The sequence below is a fragment of the Melospiza melodia genome, chromosome 11 (genome assembly GCF_035770615.1).
Source record: "Melospiza melodia melodia isolate bMelMel2 chromosome 11, bMelMel2.pri, whole genome shotgun sequence".
Lineage (NCBI taxonomy): Eukaryota > Metazoa > Chordata > Aves > Passeriformes > Passerellidae > Melospiza > Melospiza melodia.
The window spans coordinates 13,788,514-13,813,925 of record NC_086204.1 but is presented as its reverse complement, the minus strand read 5'-3'; the positions used below and the strand labels follow the sequence as shown (position 1 = coordinate 13,813,925).

The 25,412-nt window shown below is 36.5% G+C and overlaps 1 protein-coding gene across 2 annotated transcripts in view; it reads right to left on the bottom strand.

Annotated features, from left to right (window-relative positions):
* The window catches only part of DPYD (dihydropyrimidine dehydrogenase), a 329,324-nt gene that overhangs the window by 194,535 nt on the left and 109,377 nt on the right, over positions 1 to 25,412 (bottom strand). For both annotated transcript variants that reach the window (XM_063165647.1, XM_063165648.1), the window contains exons 7-8: positions 22,349 to 22,430; positions 19,870 to 19,957 (exon numbers count right to left, since the gene is read on the bottom strand). In XM_063165647.1, coding sequence (XP_063021717.1) covers positions 19,870 to 19,957; positions 22,349 to 22,430 — 170 coding nt within the window. The remainder of the gene's footprint in view (positions 1 to 19,869; positions 19,958 to 22,348; positions 22,431 to 25,412) is intronic.

The window sequence follows — 25,412 nt, the reverse complement described above, 5'->3', positions numbered from 1 at the left end:
AAGAGTGGATCTTCAAGCTAGGACTTTTATGGTGTGGGAAGCATGCAGACTATTTCCTGCCTCCAACCACGCTAGTGCAAGCATTGTCTGAACACTTATCCTGGCTGGGGGAAGCCAGACCACCCGTGCCCCACACAGGAATCATCCAGGGTGCTGAGAGATGGGAGCAATGTCCTTGGAAAGGCCCCTCTCTATGGTCTTAGAAAGGCCTGCTGGACTGGGAGAGCTCCTCAATTCCAACATCTATTAATTATTGTAAAATTCTTATTTTTGCAACTGTTTTCCCTTCCTTGCTTTAAGGAGATGGATTACATCTACAGACTGCGTCACATAATCGCTATTTTGCCAGTAACCTGGACAGGTTTGACACAGAGAGACTCACACATATCTCAGTGTGAAGCTACTACCTTTGTCTTCAGGAAAAACATGTGATTGCTAATATTAAAAAGCAAGGAATAATACACTGTCAAAGGGATATTCGGAGAGCAAATCAAAATTCACGCTTAATTAAAAGTCTCCCTGTTTCCACTGACTCCACACAGAGCAGTAAGACCTCAGCTGCTGAAGCCAAGCAGGAGGTGACTCTTTAATGAAGTGCACATTTGAATGAGATGGTCATTTGGTGTCAGCACAGACAACGGCAACCTTCCTTCAGGATTACTACTTTCCACTATTTGACTTTTTTTTGGACGTGTCTAATTATATAGCTTCTCTTACTTGTCACCTAGCAACCTTAGCTGTGATTTAATTATGAGGTTTTTTTTTTTTTAAATCCCATAATTTATCCACTGATATAACAATATGCTTATTCTTTGAGATGAATAAGAAACATAATCAAAACCAGTGTAAAAACCCTCAGAAAATACAAATTTCCCCATCTTTTAACATACTACAGCAGACCAGTCAGCAGAGGTTTTCATGTAAATACCTTCTTTTTAACTTTTAGATCTTACTTATTTGGTATACACGACAATTAATATTTTATCAAGGACAGGAAGGATCAAAACTCAGTAAAACACTTATTCTATTCAGTTGCTCTTTTTCATTAAAGAGAAAGCTGACATCTAGGTTATCAAAGTAAGAAAACTATTGAAAATGTGGCCAGAAAAACTATATGAGCTTTTATTTTAATTCTTCCCATTTTTATCATCTTTATGGATAATCTAATATCTTTCCACTTTTATTTCCCCTATTTGCCTTTTTTTCCCCAGTTTATTTATCCTATCTACTTTTTCTTTTTTTTATTTCCTTAATTTTTTTCAGTTTCATTTCATAAAAATAACTATTTTCTCCCATTTATCTACTATTGTCTTCTCTCTCATTTATCTACAATTTTTTTTTAGCTGTCCCTCATTTTGTTCAGGGTTTTCCCCTTCAGCCTTTCCTTCCTAGGCACACACCACGTGTTGTCTCTGGAGCAGCTGAAAGCAACAAGACTCAAACACAGCTCGCCTAAGGGCCCAGGGATTTGTCAGATACAAGATGCTTTAGAGAAAATGTTTTAGTTATTGCCTCAAAAATGCCAGGAGAACCTAAAGCATATTTTGTTGGTTCATTAAAATATAGACAAATGCGTATTTTTAAAAAAAAATCAACAAAAACCCCCAAACACTAACAAACAACACAAAAAAATGCAATTACATACAACCCTCCCCATTTTTTAGCCAAGTAGAGAGGAGAAATAATACTTTGCATTTGATTATTTCAAACTGTTCCAATCTGTAAATTACTGCAAGGCATCAGTGGGGCTGTGGGACTGCCTCACTGAAGGTGTTTTCATGTTGTAACAGCTTCATATGGCAGTATCTGCCCTCCACTGCGACAGCGAAGACAGCGTGGAGAGTATTCTCCACCATATCAGGTATAAATATTCCTGATACTAGTGGAAAATACGATATATGGTAGATATCCCTTTGGCTTAAATTCTACATTAAAAAGATACACAGCAAATTTTCTAATTTTTTTCCTACATGAAGTGCTTTTAGAAGTTTTTTCCTTGATATCACTTTTCTCCAATATTACAGGTTGTCATACTGCAAGCATTTACTCTCCTACTGAAATCCATGCCTGGTAGGGTAGAGTGGTGACTCTGTCTGTTGGGGTAAACCCCCATTTGCTCCCTATGCAGAAGGCAAGCTTGCCTTCCAGGAAACCTTGCTCATACTCCAGTCATTCAGACACGACAGAGCAGGGCATGCGCAGTCACTCCAGACACTGCATCAGAGCTGTGGAGACATACCATAAATGCCAATGGAATTAATTACATTCTGTTAAGTGAAGTTTGTGCATAAGCTTTTGTGAGAACAAGGCTTAATGTTGTTTTTAAAATAAAAACACTTTACAGAACTCCTCCCACACTTCTTAAAACTGCATCCCTAATTATGGAGTGTGGAGCTCTACTATAAGTGATTGATGTTGTTTTGTGTGTTGTTATGGAAACAAACCAAGTAGGAGTTTCTGATTTGCGTATAGAATTTTGAGTCAGATTTTACAGTAAATAACTAAGCTTTCCAGTGTATAAGCAACAACACCATATGGCCATTAATCTCCACTGAAAGACTATGTCCTCACTTGCCACTACTTGTTAAAACTAAGGTCTTCCGAGGAAGAGGGTAAAAATCAATGGACCTGCTCCATCTTGTCACTGGTCAGTGAACAACAAAATGTGGTTGTCTCAATTAAGGACAGTTTATAGGTGTGAACATTTGACAAACTCACTCAAAACATTCAAAAGAAAGCAGTTTTTTACTTGAATTGGCAAATCTTGCAGCTCACAGGACGCTTGCATAGGGATGCTACAGCTATACACAGGAATAAATGGAATGTAAGTGCCAAATGAATGGGAAGTTCAAATGAATGACAGATCTAAGTTAAGAGGTACTAATTTCTGGTACTGAACATGTGGGATGTGGGTACCTGACAAACAGAAAAAGAAGACCAGTGCTCCTCAAAGAGCTTACCATGCAATAAACAGAGGTTTGCAAAAAAGATTGCAAGTGTAGAAGTGAAAGCCACAAGAAGAATGAAAACATCAGAGGGGTATGGTTTAATAAGAAAAACAGTGTTAATTTTGTGGGAGTTAAATAGTTAAATTACCTAGATAGACCAGATGATGATTCCTGTCCTGTCATAATCATTTTCCATTTGTGCACATAGAGATAAACTTCTGCTCTGCATATCTGAATCCAGCCCAGCACTGAGGCCATCCTTTCTCCCTTTCCTTTACACGTGTAGACTACTGCAATTCCATAAGAACTCTCTTTCACCAAGAGGCATTACTGATCACTTTAGCTCTTACTTTGCACGCTCCTGGACTAACTCCCTCATTTGGGTCCAATGTATGTTCACCCCACAAATCTGCCATTCTAAATTGCATTCATTTCTCATTGAAAAGTCAATCACTTTTGTCTCCAGAGGGCATGAAAACTTCCCTTACATCTCTGGAAGCAGTAAGAGAAGAATGGAAACTGCCCCAGCCCTGCTTCACGACCTCCTTATTCTGGCTTTTGATTCTACCACTGATCCCTATTTTTGTTGCTCATATTTTTGCTCTGAGGAAATGCAATGTCACTCTGGTTAGGGTGACAAGCTTTCTCGCCCCTTCCTGACCAAAAGTCACTTCTGCCTGGGAAAACACTAATAATGAGTCTCTTTTGACGTTAGATATTTATGCTGCCCTAGTGCCCTTTGCTGCATCCCTGGGTGATTTCTAACCAGGCCTTAATGTGATCCCATTAGTTATCCTCCAGCTTTGGGGACATCTAATATCCACTCTGTCTGACTGGGTACAGCTATGGCCATAACCCCTACAGGCCTCTGCTGCCTCCTCCTAACCCTTACTGCTAATCCAGACATCAGGCTGCAATCTGGCTGAAGGACATGCCTTAAATACCCTTCTTAGTGTATAGAACCACAGTTTGCCTCTCATTTAAATAAGGACTGCAGCGTCTTTACACAGAATCACTCAACAGGATTAGGCAAAATAATCAGCAATCTTTTGTTTAGGCTTGTTTGCCTGACCCATGTGTTACAACCTTTGGGCCAAGTTTCTCTTTTTATATGGGAAGGGAAAGCAATGCCATTTAGATGGCACAGAAAGTGAATCATAAAGACTTGTAAAATTACAGAGGCAGGTAATAATATTATAGGCTGCTTCATTAAGTGATATAATTGCAGTTATTTTGACAATAAAAATCCATTGAAATTAGGATTTGAAATGCATATAAGTGTAGCCATTGGGCTGTGCTTCTACAATCTCAGCTGAATACTCAATTCTCATCCAAAAGTGAAACCAGGATTGAAAAACCAGCAGCCAATGCTACTCCTCCATAGTAAGAATAACTAATACAGAGGCAATGAAATAAAAAGAGCTAGCAATGCATTTCCCCCCCCAGCATATCAAGCAGGTTTTCATACGGAAGCAGTGGTCATCAATCACTACCTCATTACCAACCTGTCATCTGGGTTTAGGCTAAATGTATTCTGGCTTGCTGCCATACTAAATGTTCAATGAAACATCCTTAAGGCTCTCTACAAGTTCAGCTGAAGTCACACATGCTATACATCAAAAAGGAACATTAGCGTTATCATAGTTTAATAAATAGTGCCATTCTGGCAATGTAATCCTATGTTCTAGAGCTATCTTCCATTCCCAGTATTATACTGCTTAAGTAAACAATCTTGCTGTCTTGTGTGAAGTTTATTTAGTGATAAATGCATGTAAAGATAATTAGTCATACTGTTATAGATACACTTCCATCCCAGCTGAAGAACATGAGCAAAAATAGCACAGGATTTTCAAAGCACACAATGGCATAATGAACTTTATCTTGCAGCATTAGTTTATAATTCTTGCATATGGCCGTATATTATCCAAGTCTCACTGCACTGGAAAACAATGACAGCTGAAGGACCCCAAATCAGTGTCTTTTTAAAATAACAGTGGCTTGAGTAGAGGACTTTTGCACACCCCTGGGATGTAATACAGCCACTAGGATGACTGCAAGATGTATTTCAACATCTGTGACTACTACTTACTTTGTGAATAGCTCCTGACTTAAGGAGTCATCCATAGTCACTCATTTCCATGCACACGTGAAGTACTAAGTCCTGAATCTGTTTTCAAATTTAAAAATGCCAATAAAACATACATATATATTCCACAGTGGCAGAAGCTTCAAGAGGCACCAAAAAAATATCAAGCAAACAAACTTTCTTAAATCCAGCTTCTCTTTTCCTATTCTCCTGCTTCATCTTCTAAGTCACCTAACCAGAAGTCAATCTTGGGACAAATTTTGTTTTCTGCAGAGTCTCAGCAACAAATACTGAATTCCCAGACTTAAAACTGGAGAATGAACTTGACTTTTCAACTTTGCTTTTTGCTTGCCTATTCTACAACTATTAAAGTTATCTTGTGCCTTTAAGAAAAGGTCTCTTCCACAAAATGGTGATGATCAAATAGTTGTATTTAGTGCTTAGAAAAGGTGACATGCCAAGAAGTAGTAGTAGCACAGTTCTGGCACTCCTGAGAGCAGTGAGAGTGTGTTTTGTGTGGTTCCTGCTCAGAACTGCAAGAAAAAGCCATTAAAAGGTTTTCCTTTTCCATTTCTGCTTATACACAAAGGGCCAGGCATCAAACTTGCTGTAAATATTGTGAAGTAATACAGATCAAAATGTTGCACAGATTTCACTGTGCAACATATCTTTAATAACGATATTAAAGATTTAATATTTTTATTAAAGACATTAAAGAAAAAAAGACAAAAAAAAACAACCTGTTGCATGCAAAAATCTGACTGCATTGAAGAGTTCCATCCTTAATCATAACCTTAATTCAATGGCATTTTAGAGGTCATCTGCAACACAGCAAGCCAGTTTAATTCAGAAGTTGCAGGTAATCACTAAACAAAACAGCAAAAAAGGACATTAAAAGATGTGTTAACTATAGGTGTACTATGATTTTCTTGTGAAATTGGTGGACAACATGAAAAGGGGAAAATATCATGCTTGGCTTTCCGCATACTTTTTACAAAGGAAACCTGCAAATAGGCCTGCAGCAGATCTGACCTCTTCTGTGCTTCACTGCTTATAGACTTAGCTGCCTGACCAAAGAATCTAGATCCAGATTTTTCAGTGCAGAAATTACCACATTGGCAATGTTTTTGACAGCTTTTGCTTCTGAACTTTCAATCTGGCTTCTCAACTAAATTATTGCAATGTCCATGTAGCATCACTATAAATTCTAGTTATCTACTTCTTTAGGTTTGGTGGTTTGGATTCTGGGTTGTTTTTTTTTCCCTCCCTCTTTAAATACAAATGGGTCAGCATCCTGAGAGTGCTCAGAGGACTTAGCATCCAGCTGTTGATCCATATGTTCTCTAGTCTAGCACCTGCTGCAGAGATGCTACCAAGACCTCATAGTTGGCAAGCTGCTCTAACTCCACTCAGTTTGTAGGTTGAAAGGTCACACCTTTAATGTAGTCAATTTGTGGCTTCCACATTAAAAAGAGGGAGCTGTCACTGCTGGAGCTCTGCTTCATGAAATCCAGTGACAGTAAAACCTGATGGCCTCCACTTTCACAATAGCTTTAACTGTCTAGTACATATCAAAAAAAGTAACTTCTAGGGCCTGACGAGAGGATGAGGCAACCTCTCCACGAACAAGAGAATCTTCTAACTCAGAGCCATGACATTACTTAAGGACTCTAAGGAACTGGCGGGAGGCACAGTCCAAGGACAAGATTAATTTCTTTTTCTTTCTATTTCAGTTATAATATTAAAAAGAATTGAAGATAAAGATTTTTTTTTCCTATCCTTTAACTCCCACTACATCAGACCCTGTAAGATCAAAACAAGATGAAGAACAGATCAAATGCTATGAATAGAATCTACCAAAAAGATCTTAAACAAAACTTCTGATAAACAATTTTGACCCTAAGAAACTGAGTATGTTTTTTGCTATTCAGTACTAAATTACACACACAAATCAGTGTGAATTTAGGTTCAAGGGACATTGCAGTGTATCATCTACTTTTACCAAAAATGGGCACACCTTTTTTAAGGCCTTTATCAGCTTATACTTTTTTTGCACAACATAAAAACATGTATTTTTTTACAAGCATTTATACACATATAAATAACCAGTGATGAATCCCAAGAAGAAAAATATTTTAGCTGTCCACTGAATAAGAACAGAAAAGTAAGAAAGTGGATAAGGTATATACACATAACAGGTGCAGACTTACAGAACAGCATCTATCAGAATTTCCAAACATTACCCACTACAGAGAAGTGTTCCACAGTCACTGACCCAGCAAAAGGGGAGAAATTTGGAGAGCGGATTACACTTCCACTGTCCCACCCTTCCTATTTCCAAAACTAGAGAAAAGGCAGTTTTCTCTAATCCTGGATTCAGGGCACTCCAGTTTGTCTGAACACACAGTGCAGTTTGATGGAGGCGAGTCTGCACCATCATCAGCTCCCTGTGCTCCCAGCTCCATGGCAGCTCTGAACAGAACCAAGGGACCTGACACCAGACCGACAGCCACTGATACAGCACAGAATAAGGTCACTTTATAAACCAAAGGCAGGCTAAAAGGCTATCCAGCAACTACAAGACTAAATTGCAAGTACACAAAAGTAAAATCTCCATCTACAAGTCATGGTTCATTTTCAAACACTGCTTGAGTAGAGAGAAGAGAATCAGACATTGGTTCATAGACATATTTACAGGAAACTTTATCAACTTCAATGACACTACCTTTTAATGACTCTACAAATGAATTAATTTTTCTAATTTCAATGTTAAATTTGCATCATTACATTTTTTCACTCCTATGACATTGCTAGGAGAATTCTTTCTGTTCACATATACATTTGAACAGCTGTGTATGATGCCATATGCAAAAATTTAAGGGATGTTCCAGCATATTAAGTTTAACCCTCATTTCTGTCTCAATGATAGATGCAAGAATTCCAACTAGGTTGATTTTATGAGCCAGTTAAATGATTTGTATTCAGACCAACATTAAAAATCCCCAAAGTGACAAAGTGTACTTGAACAAAAATACCCTCCTTGTGACATATCCTTTACAAGTAATGTGTTTTCATTTTTCACATGTTGCATCTCATTTATTTTATTCAGGCACACATAGTTGAATCTACAAGATACAGTAAGCTTCCAATACCTTTGAAATAATAAATCATTTCTTACAGATGTTTTCACCCAGTGCAAGTCTGCTGCTCATTAATCAAACATTATCAGTATCTATCACTGCCCAGTGCTAAACAGGAAAGGTGCCTCATTTTGAGTTTTGACTTTTATTCACTGGTTAGTCCCTGACCCTTCTTCTGCTGTACGCTTATTAGAAACACCTACTGCATGGCAGATCCTACTACATGGAGTTTTTGAACGGGTGTTATACAAGCAGAAGCATTTTTTCTTTAAGAATCAAAGGAAACAAAGTCAGGCAGCTCTTCAAATTGGCAACACAAATGCAATCAAATTGTCCTCAAAGCTCTTTCCCAGCACCTAAGTAAAATATAACCATGTAAACAACAAACTATTTCTGGTCTAGATCATTTCATATCTGAAAGGCACTATGCAAGATACATTTCATTTTTGATAAATTATTAAAATTTCATTTCAGAAAACTGTATGTAGGATATAATACATCCTTACCAGCATAATCCTGGTGGGGAAAAATCTAAAGAAAATGTTTCAATGAGAGTAAGAAGTTATCTGATAGAAAATTTCAACTTCATTGTGATCATTGATACATTACTGGATTCATGACAATAATGCCAAATAAAACCTATGTTATTTCATCTGCTCTATTGCTTGTTACACATATTTTTCAAAAATGTTGGAATAGAAATTAAATTGGGTGAGCCACACAACTGCAAGTGCTTAGGAATGAAGATTTCTATAGCTTCAAGAAACAGCCTGAATATTTGCCAGCAAGAACACAGTATGGCTTCCCTACAGCATTTTACAGTCCTTTTTGGGCTACACTTCAATCTTCCAACATGACTTTAGAGAAGAATGAACTCAGGATGACAATATCCAGAGCCCAAAAGTGTCACCCTCAGCACACCATCACACCACAATGCTTCCTTCCAGTGATCTATTGTGCTGTACATGATTCATATTTTTGTTACTAACCAAGTGAAAAATTAAAGGCAATGAGCATGCTTCAGGTGAAAAACTACTAGCATCTCCTGCCGCAGCAGCAATTCACTCAACTCTCCTTTAACTGAACATTTTGTTTGCATACTCAACATCTTTCTGAATGAATGTTGAATGCCACACTCGTATCTAGGATTATTCACCCTCCAAGGCTGATTAAACATATTCCATTCTTAGCAGGTCTACAGAAGGAACTGAGCTACGATGTGTATTTTCTATGCCTCAATACAATACAGGGCACATTCAGCACATGCAAAGGCCCATATTTGCATCTGAAAAATAAGAAACCAACTTGTCAATGTAGAGGTTTTATTAAGACTCTTATGTCCCTACAATTTAAAGAGTGCTAACGTTTCAGAACTTTCTTTACTTAGTTTTGTTGGGATTTCCAGAAAAAATTGTGCACAAATAAGGCATAGGCTGTAAAAATTAGGGGTGATTTCTTCAGATCCTGTCTACTGCAGGAAAGAATTTTTTTTTCATGCAAATTTCCACTAAGCTTTTTATCAAGCAGTTACTACAGAAAGAGAATGGGCAGGAACTTTACCCCAGTGATTAGTAAAGAGACCACAACCAAGTACTTTATGCTTCATGCACTGGTCACTCTATCTCCCCTAACTGCAAACTTCTTTCTGCAAGAGACTTCATTCAGTCAAGAACGCAAACTTTGAGCGTAAGCAGACAACTAATAAAAAAAGTAAACAGAGACTATGTAGTCGCCCAAGTACATAAAGTCTTTTTGAGAACATTATTTTTTTTGGAGAGACTCTGATCAAACTTGATAAAGTTTAACAAAACAAATATTTCCAGATCACAGAATACGCTGAGGTGGAACGGACCCACAAGAATCATCAAGACCAACTCTTACGTGAATGACCCAGAAAGGGCTTCAAGCCACAAACTTGGTGTCATTACCACCATGCTCCGACCAACTAAGCTAAACTCAGGGTCATAAATTTCTCACAGATAAAAATTTGGCCATCATTTTTCACCTACAGAAGATTTCTGCTGGGCCATAATAAGAACATCAAGCCTGTGTTTACCAACAAACAGAAATGAAATCATGTCTAAGTCACTCAGATATTGAAATAATGAATTGTGATATTTCCAATGTCTAACTACTATGCAATAGGCTATTTATAAAATTAGAATAACTGTTTCCTTTTAAAAAATCCAATGTATTAGTGAAAAGGCTATAAATATTGTATTATTTAAAAATTATCTTTAATAAAGCTTAATAATCGAATTGCAATTTAAATAATCAGGTACTGACATTCTGCTATCTACTGAAGTATTAGAATCTATTTAAACAAATGCATCACACCCAAATACACACCTCTTATCAATGGTCACAAACAAACAAAGAATCATTTTTAACAAAAATAATCCTATGAAATCTGAAGTGAGTTACACCGTCTCCTATTACATCGATCAAACAGTAACAAACATAACCTTGACAACTCTTAGAAATGCAGTAGTACACTTCAAGTTTCTACTTGGTGACTACCATTTCAATACAGTGACAATAGTAACATTAAAGATTAATTGGCTGAAATCTGCTGATCTTTAAATTCTTATTTTTCTTCCTATGAAACTAATCACCCAAGACCATTTGAGGGAATATTGAGTTATCACACTAGCTATTGAATGCATTTTCACTTTCTCTAATGGTTCATATTCAGCTCAATACATTTTTAGGACAAATCAAGGAACAATAGCCCAAGGACTTCCAAAATAAACAGCATCAAGGACAACATCTGGAAAATAATTTTCTCTGTTAGATAAACATGTAATTTGTATTAGCATTACCCAAACACTCTAAGTACTTAGTGGGCTTATTTCTGTGTTTTAGTCTTATAAACAATTTTCATTAAAAAAATTTACAGTAAATTTAGCACTAACACACTGAAAACTCTAACAGTACAAAAAGTCAATCTTAATTATTACATGTACCTCACACCTTATGATGTCACCAAGTGACAAATTTTGAATGTAGTTTGATACTACAAAAGGTACCCAGAAGACTATCTATATGACTTCATGCACAAGGAATGACAAAGTTGACCTCAAATCTATAGAACACACAAACTTATCACATAAACCCAGAGAAATATTTGTTTGCCTCTTAACCTTTCATTTTGCATTCATAAATATATGCATTTGCATAGCTATTTTAAATTTCATTCTAAAAGCAATGATATAAGAGGCCTATCTGAAAAGTATAGATTAGAAGAGTAAGAAAACAACCTTCAAGTTTCATGACCATAGCAAGTGGTCCAAAAGCCTGGACAATCAGCATATATGCAAAAGCAGGGACACAGCAGCATAAACATTTCTGTAGCTTAGTTAAAGATTACTTTTTAATGTGCACATGTACAATTTTCTTTTCAGATATTTGCTCCCTATAAAAATGTCCATGGCATTAAACTAATGAAGGGCAGAGGATGTGCCTTCCCGGACGATGGAGGCTGCTGCATTGGACAATACACTTAAAAATGCTTCCGGAAGAGGAAAGCTTTCCCATTAATGTGTTGACTTTGAAGGCAGTGGTGAGGGGTGCCCTTGGGCACACACTGCAGGCCATTACAGGACTCCAAAGGCCCTCAGACTGTGAATCCACCCAGAAACAGAATCATTACTACGTGTGCTCCAAGGAAAATGAAGAACCAAAAATGGCTTCAAGCACCGCCAGGGTCTTCCCCCAAAACGAGGTAACTGCCTTTGATGATATCACACTGCTCCTAAACCAACAAAGGCCTGACTCCTGAGCAATGATGAAAAGGGAGGCAGAGGACTGAGAAGTATAAAACATCCCCTCGGTCAGATGGAAGCCCTGAGCCCTGCCCATGCCCAGCAGTGGCTTTCAAGGCACCACTCTCATGAAGTCGAGAAGTGACAGAGCAAGAAGATCTACTAAAGCCATCTCTAAAATTCTTTCAAGTTGTACTACAAACTCACAGAACAAATCCAGTTTCGTCTTAACTTTGTCAATTGAATTCAACAAGGGGATACATCCGTTGCTGAGTGGGCAGTGAAAGGCATATGAATTCAGGAACATTATATTTATGAGACATAAATATGACAGGAAGACTGCTTAAAACTTTATTCATTAACACAAAAAATTGCATCTCATCTTCTCACCAATAAGTGGCACTAACTAAGTGAGATTGAGATACTCTATTTGTGTATAATCTTAAAAAAAAATTAAACGCAACATGCCTAACTTTTTACCCAGTGTATTTATCTTTTGCAAACAAGATTTAGGAAAGTAAGGAATTTCTAAAGCTCTTATTTAGATTTTGTATTATGGCAGTCCTCCTATACTATCAGGTAGAACAATGTTTCATAAAGTGTCTCATTGCATTAAACCCATCTGGAACCACATACACTTTTCTTACAAAAAAACCCCAGAGAGCTCAGCTGAAGTAAAGGATATGGATCAACTCACAAACTGCACTTTAGGAGGTTGTTCATTCTGTCTCTGAGTATTAATGTGGAAGTAAAAAGATGGCAGCACAATTAATATTTACACATCTAAAGGATAAAAGTAACTGAGTCATGGAGTGAACTTTCGGAAACAACAGGCAAGCAAGGACAGCTCTTTCCTTTAGGGGTAAAGCATTCAAGTGTGTAACATCAAAATAGGAAAATACATCACCATTTTGTTTTTCTGTTTTTATACACCTCAAACAAAAATGCTTTAAAATATATACTTGAATTTTAAAAAGTGCTGAATAATGTTAGGTTACATAATTCTCTAAAATATGAGAAAAATTACTCTTAAAACAATAAGAATAAAATTTATTTTGTTATTATATTTAGATTGTCAGTTTTTCAGGCAGACTGTCCAGCATCATGGAAAAAGACAGGAGAATGTTTTGTAAAACATATGCAGGAGAGATTGTTATGCTCAGTAGTGTTTTGGTAGGAAAGATAAGTAAGTAAGAGCAGAAAAATCTGTGTAATTTACAAGTGAATATCACAAGGATGCCCAAGGGCAGTTTATTAGTATTTTTTGAAAGTGTCCTAAGACTATTAATAATAAAGAAGCTGTTTTGTGAATCTTAGACCTAAAAGCTTTCAACTGCCTAGTGCTTCCGATGTACATAGAGGAATATTCCACCAATATCCAGAGCAGCACCGAGGACTAAAGAGCTGAAATAACAGTTTACTACAAATGCCAATAGTAGAAAAAATGCCTCAAGCATAAAAATTCTTGGATTGATGTACATGGTTGGTCTCCAGGAAAGATGCTGCATTGGGAATAGTAGCAAGTTCAAATTATTCCATGCTGTAGCATGGAAGAACATGTTCTTTCACAGAATTCCTTTTTAAATGTAACTATTTGGTTTTTAATAACAATGCTTTTTAGATTAAAGAGTAGCAGACAATAATAAAGATGAACAAGTTTTGTATTAGAACTAACTGATTGTATAACTCATTTAGAATATTATTCACATGGGACATCATGAAACAAGAAATGTAGTGTTAAAGAAGGAGGCATTTATTCTCCAAGCTGTGAGCCATGAGCTTAAGGCTCTCCAGGAGGCAGGTTATAAAGAACTCCTGTACTTGAATGCACAGACTTGCACAGACCTTCCTTGGGACTTCCCTTCAGGCAGCTGCAGTTCAGTGTGAAGTTTTGATCCTGTTTTGTACAAAGTGCAAACACATCTATCACTGGCCTTTGCATGCAATCTTTATTTTAAAAATATTTTTAAAATTTAATTCTAATATTAGTCTAGGGGCTGTAAGGCAATTATGAAATATTTTGAATTAGCTTTGCCCAAATCCTGCCACTGCTCTTCACCACTGCTGTTCTTCAAACTCTTCAAAGTACTCTGACTTCATGACTCATCTCGATTATTTCATTCTCATTATTTCTAATACCAAAGGCTCACAGCTTTTTGCAGATACATGAATTTGAATATGTCAGCTTGCAATAAAAAAATACTATTTCAAGTGTTTTCCCTGGTTGTGTAGCCTTTAATATCTTCAACTGTATATGGATACCAATGCTTAAAAGGCCATTGTTGTCACCATTTAAAATCCTTGGTGAAAAGCACTTAAAGTTTGCAAGATCCTGATACAGTCATTTCCCTTGTCTACAAGGAGCAATGAAATAAACCCAGAAACTATGCCAGGCACACATTTATTTTGAGTATCTAGCTGATCATGTTTCCAACAACATCATTCTTTCCTGCATGACCTTCCAAGGTATTATTTTCCTCCCTTAGTTGTTGTCTTTCATCTGCCTGTCTTTAGGCTTTGGCTTCCTTGCAGCAAAACCTATATAATCTATGAAGTGTCAAAATATTTATGAAATTATAAAATAATACAAAGCAATAGAAAAAACCTCCAACAACACAGCTGTTGATCCTAAGAGCCTAAGGCTGCACAATGCCTGTCCTAAAGCTCTATCATTCACCAAGGTGCACTGCCATTTACACGACTTGTCACATTACCACTGAGACAAACAGCTCTTCACCAAGAGGCCTAACAGCCTCCCACAACATCACAAACACCATGAAACACAAATCAACTCTGAAAAGCAACCAACTAACAGATAAATCCCGGATATATTTTCAAATAACTGTCTCTAAACTCCTCCTTTGGAGGAGGTAAGCAAAATTGCAGATGAAAAGAAAAAGAAAACTCAGAAATACAAGGTAAACCAAAACCAGAGAAGCAACCAAATAAGAGTCTGTTCACAACCTGAAATGAGAACTATTTTGAACATGACATATTTCCTCCATAAATGTCGGTGCTGGCCATGGGCCTACGGGCCCCATATGCAGATTTCATGTCCTCCAAATTTAGTTTATGAATCAGGAGTACGATGCACAATTTTTTCCTATAGCACAAGCAAAATGAACATCTGTTCACTTTTTGCCATGTAGGTTTATATCTGTGTGGGTGGGTGTGAACAGAGCTCTTGATGTGTAATAGTCCTCCCATCTGCACACCAGGTGGCACTGCATAGTTAATCAGAAGATAATAACAGCCATGAGGAGATTACTTACTTTTTGGGGAAGAGAGAGTAAATCAATCTCACAGAGTTTTTTTTAAAACAAGGTACATTAATGCTTGTACTTTAAAATCCTTTTTTTTTCCTGTGTGTGCAATTTCACTCCAATCAATGACATGATCTTATTATACCATTGTTTGAATGTGATGTTAATTAACTATGAATTACTGCAATTATGACAAAGGTTCACTCCACAAGGTGTTTCACGTATTTTCTTTTTTTTTTTTATGTACAGTTTTAACCCTTGTAAGCAGGATACGCCATTTAGAATACATTCAAACAACAATCTGCTTAGATTTACTTGGTACACTCACCTAACCCACCATTTCACAGTATTTAAAAACTAACTTCACAGCAATTCAGCAGCAGAAGATGGAGGAATAAACAAGCAATCTTCATTACTCAACGAGAAGTTAAGTAGAAACTTAGTGCTGCAACTTTAAATCTACAAACACTGAAGTTAAAGTGTTTAAGCAATTTCTGGGAATGAGAGTTTCGGATTTTTCTTAAAAGGTTACCAAATAAAACAATATTTCAGGATATATTTTTATCTGATATTCTCTAAGGAGAATGTAAATGTTATGAAAAAATATTAGAGAATAAGGCTAGAGGTTTGTGCAAAAGTCTGCAGAAAATACGTCTACGGTGACAGCATTTCCATGTAGTCATTTGAATGTCGCATGAAGAATGTCCTTTAAATATTTAGTTCATTCATTTTTATTCAATTAAGTAGTTCTACAAAGAAACTCCTATGTATTTTCTTTTTCAAAAAGGATTTGAAATGCTTTGTGGAGTCTTAAAAGACAGAATAACAGAATCCTGTTTTCCAAAGAAGACAGCTGAACTTCTAGTAAGATGAGGAATAAAAGCCTGGTATTTCTGCATTTGCCCAGATAGCCATGAGAGACACATACACGTGTTTTGTTTTGGATTTTCTTATTGGCAAAAATCATATTCCACTCTGAAAATCCATGAAGAGCCACAGCAACACAAAGCGTTCAGACTGCTCTGTTCCCCGCAGGATAGCCCTGGCTGCCTTCTTCTGCTGTCTCTGAGGACCATGTGCTCTCTCCTCTAGCCCCTCACCCCTCCATTGATTTCTCCTTTTGCTCTCAGCATGCTTATTCTCTGTTGCTCTGAGTCTCTACAGTGTTTACAGAAGGCAGCAACTGATGCGAGACTTTTTTTTCTTAAAGCAAAATTTTCAAACTGATTTGTCAGTTCAGTCACAAATTCTTCACAAACCCTTCTTATCAAAAAGCAGAATACATTGAGTAATCTTTCAAATCAGGACAGGATAGGATTTTTTTTTCCTATGCTTACTTTTCGAGGTTGGATTGAAAACTTTGACAGTTAAATTGGGAGACTTAATTCCTATTAATTAATGTTTGTGAGTAACAAAACAAAGCCAAAAGTTTTGTAACTGAAGAGAATTGTAATTCTAAGATGAAAACTTTAAGAACTAATTCTTCATCTCTAATTCTTAATTAACATTTTCAATTGCCCAACAAAATAAGACTAAGTTTACAAATAGCATCTACTTAAATAAAATGAAAAAAAAAACTAAAAAACACACAGTAGAGACTCCAAGAATATTGTTTAGCTGCTACCTTTTGTTCCTTTTAAAATTATCACGCATACCATTGTCTATTATTAACTTTGATGTAAGAAACTGAGATTCACGGACTATCCCCTAATACTTGTGTTTGCTGTAATCTGAAATTGTGACTGCTGGATAAAACCAGAAGCATGGTGTATTTCTTAAATTCCCATTGCCTGGCTGGATCCTTACTACTTATCCAGGTAACTGTGAAAGCTTTTTCTACGATTTAGTCTTTCCTAGTTCAACATAGGCCTTCATAACCCCAAATTTCACATCAGTCTTCACAGCCTAATTGGGAAAGGTAAGATGGAGGTAAGGTGTGACTCACACTGAGACCCCAGAGGTTGTCAAATATTGGTGACATATACTGGCCACCTGCTTGTTTTCAAGTCCAGTACAAGGTATTTTTCTCAGCTTTGAGACAGTGACTAAATGTAACAGACCTACTGGCTGGAGAGCATCTTTCCCCTTAAGATAAACCATCGTAGCCTCAATGCTTCAGTAAGCAAAGAATTGAAGCAAAGCACACTTTTTTGTTACTATTCATTTCAAATAAGTCTGTTAACCTGTATCCTTCTGTGAACTTAGGAATTCTTTAGGTCTCATGTCAGAAACGCTGCCAACAGCTGATTAGGGCACACATTTAACACCTGTCCAAACAGCTCTCACCAAAAGCCTTTGCTGTTCATTTCTCTTCAACATGGTCACTGGCTAGAATGCTCAAACCTCAGTCATTGTGTTTTACCATTGATAGAACCTGCAGTGGAGGGCACTTTGCCTACCACACACAATATTCCCACAGGCAACAGATTTTCCCTGATGCATAACTGTGTAAAAAACAGTTTTCAAAGTTCTCTTTGCAACTCCACCTGCCCTCAGGTAGCTGGTTATTTACAAGTGATCTTCTGTTTCATGAATCACACATGGACTTTTGTACAATCCCAACTGAGCAAATCTTGAATTCCAACTCATTTGCAAGACTAAAGGTGTACTCTTCAAAAATCACATTGCTGCAAAAAAGTCCTCTCACATTGTACTCATCCAATCAGGGATTCAATTTTCTTTTACATACTCACTTACTTCTTTTTTCCACTAATAGGGAAAATTTAAAACTACCACATTTCTTTTCCATCAAGGTACAAATATATTCTGAAGCAAATTACAACAAAAAATAAATCTTCCACTTTATGTAAGTAGCTCCATAATTATTTTACCCCTATGATTCAGAGAATGTTCAAATGTGGTATTTCATTGAATATGTTTGCTCAGTAGGCAAAGAACACAAAAAGAAATGCAGTTCAGACTCATTATGGAGAAAAGGCTGTTGCTGATAGCTTATGAGTGCTCTATTGCATTAATATTGTTAAGTCCACAAATATGCAACCCCACAGCATGTCCTCTCCCTCTCCCTGCCAGTATGCAAGGCCACTTTACTGCCCAGTGGCTTACACAGTACTGCAAAAGTGAGATGACAGGCAGGCAAGGGGTACACAAAGGGCATCATAAATGCAAGGTAGTGTCCAATAACAAAACTTTGCAGGTACACATAATCCTTCATTAGCATTCATACACTCTGTTTCCTAGTACAGCCAATGAACACATGCTTTACAGGAGAATTATGCTTCAGATACCTTCTCTGGTTTATTAAAACTCTGGCTGTGTCCCTTTACCTAATATCTGTATGGAAAAATGTTCTCTGTAGGTATACAGAGATAAATATATTTCTAACCAAAAATATTTTTATTAGCATAGCTTTATTAAGGTCAGAAAATAAACCCAGATCCATAAACCAAACACTCCAATTCTATGTGAAGTGCTCAGTGGTCATTTTTGCTGACACTAAACTGAACTGTTATTCTAAGCTTCTGAGTCAGAAATGCAGAGGAATGATGCTGATGTTAAAAAAAAAAATGACTGAGAATTTTTTCCTAAGTGCTAGACTCACAGAAAACAAATGCTTATGAATTAATTCATCATTGGTGAGATTGTGCAATGTGGTTTGAAAGACACAGATGAAAACAATAAAAAATATAAGTCACACCATTTGCCTCATATAAAATTACATCAAAATATGATACATCAGAATTCCTTTACATGGAAGTTCCCTAATAATGTGAGGATTTAGGATTACATAAATCACAACACTCTGTGCTATCATTACACAACAGAATAGACCTGCAAAGCTTATTATACTGCATAACCAGATGGTAAACAACAGTTGTCGTTGTACTAAGAATTACATCTCTGTAATCAATAATAGGAAGGAGGAACAGTTGGACAACTTGTTTCCTATTATGTTCACTTAGGCAACATCTAGATCAATAAAGAGCATTAAGCCTCATACCAACTGTAGACAATGCCTGCTCAACATGCCTATCATATGGCAGCAATGGGTCCAGCTGTACTTCAAAATAATTGTAAATGGATAATAATTCTAATCTAACATTAAAAAGAAGTGATAATTCAAACAGCAGAGAGGTGCAGGACTTCTCTTGTATATGAGAGAAGACAGACCTATGATGGCAGTTTTGTGCAAGTCAAAATCAGCTTATTTTGTTAACCCACTCCATAAGTACATTTCACTACAGCCCATCTGAAGGATGTGGCACATTTTATACGGATGAAAGAAAAAAAGCAACCAAGCATGATATCACTGGCTTACATATAGACTCAGTAATTGTGTGGGTGTAGTAAGCTGTTTGCAAAAATTGAAAACTAAACTTGTGTATCGCTCTAGGCCAATATGGCAATTAATTACAAGCAAATTTTTAGTTCATCCCTTTTAAACTATCTAAACAAACAATAAATCAACCCGTTCGGCTACATTTACATATTACTTCAAGATCTGTAATATAAATCTGAAAATTTTAGCAATCCTATTAAGGCCACTAATTTTAGCTTCCTGATTTAAAAATTTTTCTTATATTCCATACTTCCATAATGCAACAAATAAAAGCTTTCTCCCATCATGTTATTAACAAAGATAGAAAGTTTATTCCTAGGCAGTCCTTCAATTTCAGTATGACAAAGCATGGGACCATGAGCTCTTACCTATTCCAATAAAGACTGCTTTATAGCCATCTTCTTTCAAGGTATGGAGTGTCATTCCGTCCACTGCAAGGCCTTTCCTAAAACTTATCTGAAACAATTAAAAATTGCTTGGTAAAAATTCAATTATAATGAAGCAGCACATTCTGCATGGTAAACTAACAAAGGTTTTCAAAATAACGAATTACGTAAGTTTTGATTTAGACTTGCAATTGTTAATTCTAATTTAGACAAGAAACAGTGTCCATAGTGCAGTAATTGATGTCCAATAATCTACACTTGTTCCTGATCAATTGCTTTTTGCTTCCAGAAGCAAAAGCTGCATTTTTATTTTTTTTTCTGGAGCCATTCTCCACACTAATCCTGCTCTGAGCAGCCACTGGCCAGGCTGAGCACCTAGAGGAGCTGTAAGTGTGAGACAGCGAATGCTGCTCTCTGCATGCTCAGGAAACCGAGGACGGCAGTGCCTGTGCAGAGGTCATGCAACTGGAGATACACATACCTTTTGTTCATCACTCCTAACCCCAAGGCCTTTGAGCACAAAAAGTGCATGCAATTCCTCTTCTGATATTTCATACTTCTTGACATAGGTACGTGTGTTTTTTATCTCCACATCTTAGACTCTCTGAACCTGAATGTTTTCCCTCAGGTTTTTTATATCACATGTGATTTTACTTCACAAAATGCAGTGCTGTTGTGTAAGCTCTCTACTTTGTGATCTTAACAGTTTAGCCTTCAAGTCACTGTGTATCTTGTCTGTTATTCAATCTGCCTATATTTTATTTAGTATACTTTTCAGGTCGGTGAGGAAAAAAGGCAGAGGTAAAATACAATTTACACTACTTAAAACACTGACTTACCTTTTCTTTGGAGATTTAGTATACATTTTATCAGAAGTGAAAAGTCATGTACTATTGCAATCCTTATAAGAATACAGACTCCATCCTCACTGGCAACAAAAGACATTCCATAAATTGTCATTACATTTTTTTATCCTGTTGTGTACATATGTTATGAAAACCTAATGAAGGAATTTAAATAGCAATACTATTTTATGTGAGGATTCATAATACTTCTAGGGCCTAGCTCTGTAATCCTTATCCAGCTGACTAATTCTTACTAATTTCAGTGGAATTACTTGAATAAACAGCACTACTGAGCATTACACAACACAGCACCTTCCACCACAGATTTGAAATGCTTTAAGTAAACACCAGAAAATATTTCCAGCTTGTAGAGGCATAAAGCTAAGGTACTTATTTAACCAGCTTGCCAAAGGGTCAATTGCTAACCAATGGCAGAGCTTTGAAACAAATTTACATTGAGATTCTCTGCTGCACTCCAGAAGCACAGAGGACCTGCAGGTCAGGACGACATGGTGGCTCTATCAGTCCATTCTGGAGACCTGGTCATAACACAGAGCCCTGGGAACTGAGGCTGGCAGGGGAGTCCCAGCAGTCTATGCCCAGCAGTTCTGTCTAAAGGTGTCTCAGCGCTCTGTTTAACACCATCCCTAACTAAACCTCCATTCTGTCAGTCTTTTTGAGGGTTGCAAAGGGAACTTAAAAGTAGAAAAACAGACCTGTAGCACTTAAAACCTCATCTTGCATCTTACTAGCATTTTTAAAAAACCTAAGCAGTTTTAAAAAACCTAAGCAGGACAATGTTCTCACTCAGGTCTTGTGACAAAAGTCTACTACTTTGACAAAAAGAATCAACATGAAAGAATTTAATCCAACAATTTCTTGCTTCACGTAAGGCGTTAGTAATGTTAAACATAAAGTATCTCTCCTGGTACTTAAAAATTTGATCCAGCGGTACGTTTGTAACTTCTATTAAAATGTGCAACAATTGTAAATACTATCTAAATCTTCAGCTCAAGTCTTAAATTACAATAAATTGCTGTTCCCATTATCTATAAACAACACACATTTATCTAACAGAATAATGCATAACTATTGCTTTCCAAGAAGTTGAATAGATTGTTATTGTTTGTAACAGATGATCATGTTAACACTTCAATTTGATACATTTTATTATAAGATTAACTTGGATGCAAGACTATATGATAACCCATTAGAAAAAAAACTCAGGGAGAAGGAACAAAAGCAGTATCAAATATGAATGGTTTAAGTAGTGCCAAACTTGCATGAAAAAAACTTGATTAAAAAAAATCAAATCATTCCAATAGCTACATTGAACCCCTAAAGCAATTTAGGAATTTGTTTCTTACAGACAATTAATCACATGCAGGCATTCCAGATGAGAACTATTGATTGCCCTTTTCCAAACTAGTGGCATTCAGACAGGAGACAGACAAATGCCCTGAGCAAGAGGAAGCATCTTCCTGCCTCTGTCTAGCATAGCTTTTAATCGTTCTTTACTAATGTGCATGACATTTTGCTGTTAATCTTTGGCAGAGTTCTTGTTCTCTTTTTTTTTTTTTTTGAGCTATACATAGGCAGGATATATTTTTCATTACCTTCACTCCAAGATCCTTCATAAGCTCGGCTTCAAAATTCACTACATCATATGGCAAACGGAACTGGGGGATTTCAGATGTACTAAAACAAAACAAAAAAAAAGCTTGTAACTATTAGGAAAATATTATTTTTAAACTTATTATTATTTGCTAAAATACTTACGATATACCTTAGTTAATTTTGACATATGTGAATGGAAATGTGCTGAAGTGTGACTCTTGACTTTTTTTAATTTTTAGAGTGACAAAAAAGCATTATTCATCCAATGCTAAAAATATAGGCTAGAAAGGCAGTACCTTGAGGCCAACACTGCCTACTCTTGTAGGTGACTAATTAACATTTGTTATGTTTGAATTCTAAAGGACTTGGGCTCCATTCCTTTTGTTCACCAGAATACACAACGCCAAGCGTAGGATACCCATTTAAAAAAAGACCTCATGGCTACTGAAAGCAAAGTGACATAGCAATCTTTCATTAAGCTATCTAATACTTGTGTATCAAATTTCCCATACAACTTTTTAAAAGTGGTACATATGCTATTTTGAGCTAGAGTATTTAAAAATCTACCTCCATTTCTACTTCATAAAATTTTAATTATTTTTCAGGATGGACAAACACTTTATCAGCTGTTGATTTCTTGGGGGTTTTTTGACTTAATGTTTATTAGCTGGCATTTTTTCCTCCTGGGGAAGATTAAGAATGACATCTTCAAGTTCCCAGAATCACAGAAGAGAAAAACTGCAGTGCCAGTATAGAGTCTCAGTTTATATCTACTGATACACATCTTATATATGTGTAATATATATATAAAATATATATATATAATATATATTATATACATATATTTATCTCCAGTAAAACATGTTGCAGATAAACACAGTGAAGTTATATTTTAGATACTTTTGTTCAATGAAGATAAAAAATCTAAATATGCAGAAAAGTAAACGCTTCTCCCCAGATACTTCTAAGCTTCAAACGGTCTAATCTGTTTTCAAATTAATGAATCTGTAATATCCATAACAAAGCAGAGGCACAAGAGATTCACTGCAGCTTATTTTACATATTTATATTGGCCACACATCTTCAGCATCAGGCCAGAAGAGTTTTATTTCTTTTAAGTTACATCAACTTCAATTATATTGATAAGAAACTGGTGTTCTTCCTTAGTTCTAATACTGCCTTTTTTACACCTTTCTTGACCAGTGTGCAATGAGAAGTGTTGTAAATATCAGATATAATGAATGTGTCAATACAACTTTCACAGGTCATGCTAAATAAAGGTGTCTGAGGCAGAAACTAATGTATCAATATGATTCTGCAACAGAGATTCAATAAAGAAATCTAATCAAAAAAGAGGAAAGTTCTATTTTCCAGGTCACCTATGATGTCTCCACAACGTGCTCCCAGAACACCACTGGCTGTTACATCACGGTCAGAATTTGTAAACACTTTTTTTTGCTCTTATTAAACACTTAGTTTTATGCTGTGAGGCATACCCACATGCATGTACATTAACTATGAAAATAGGCATTTTATCAAAGTCAACTCTACATCAATAATTTTGATGCAATTTCTTTCAGCAGCAGCAGATGGTCTCTGACTCTGCAATGGAGAGACAGAGGGGAAAAGGAAATGGGGCAGAGATGGAGGAGGGATGCAGTGTCCTACAAATCCACATCAACCTCAAATTTGACCCAAGTCAGAGGTGCTTGGACAGGTGCCTGGTGTTTCTCAGAGACCTCAAATTACTGCTGCTCAAGGGACAGCTCTTTGGCCTAGGAAGAGAAATACTTTGGTACATTGTAAAGCAGTGGCACAGACAGAAGCAAAAGTAGTAAAGCTTGTTCACGCTCTCTAAGCAAGAGCATGGTGTGCTCATGCCTACTGTACTATAAAGCATAAATTTTGGACAATTGGTGAAACGTAGGAAAACCTGCCCATAAATATGAAAATCCAGACACGTTCAGAGAAGCACAGATTTTTGCTATATTTAAATATCCCACCACAGGAATTGCAATCACTAGACACCTTTCTAGTGTCACAATATTATGAAAATTAGCAATGATGCAAGAAACATCCTAATTAAAAACAATTGGAAAAAACTTTAAGAAAGCAAAAACACTGCCATTATAAACAGCTGATTCCAAATACAAATAGATTTGGTCTTCTTAGCAATTTGCAACAGTTTATGAAGCCTTGAAAACACACTCATCAATAACTTAAATTTGTTAAAAGACGTGATGCAAAGACCTAGAAATGCAATAATGGATGACTGCTGCCACAGGCCAGCTCCCCTTCTGTTTCAAGATTAAAGTAAGGACAAAAGGAATTGATGCCCTTAAACCACACATGAGCATTTCTACAGTGAATGGAAGTCAAATTTGACCTTGATTAATACATGTTTAAACTCAAAAAAAAGAAATACATTTAAAAATACACTCCTCAACCATTAAGGATACTAAGAGAACAGACAAAACTCTGTGTAAGGCTTTTTGCATTAGGAGAAACAACAGGCAAAACATTATTTTAAATTCAAGTTAAACCACAAAGAACTTAAGACTACACTGCCTCAAATACACAAGCACATACTAAGCAACTAGCATTGTCCTACAGCACTGAAGCAGCTGCAGGAAGTGCTGCATTGTATTGTCAAGTCCAGCCTGAGTCCAATCTGTCACCAAAAAGAGCCTTTTTGTTAAAAACCTCTTACTACTTCTGACTACTTTACAGCCACAAAACTGATTTTAATCTTGTATTTATGATAACATGTGCTACTGAGCAGGTAAATAGGTATTTCACATACTAAATTTGCAATCCTCTATGGTAACTAGTTCAAGTGAAACAGCTTCACAGTTAAATGCCTATAGATTACCACCTTGGTAATTAGGTAAAATAATCCTGAAGCTCAGTGGGAAAAACGCAAGTAATCAGTTCAACTTCTCCAGAACTGATTCTCTTTCTTGCGGAGCACTGAATAAGTATTTGACATTATGACATCATGGATCAATTTCATTAACCGTGTCAACTCTATTGATCTCAGTGATGCTGCATTAAGAAATGTAA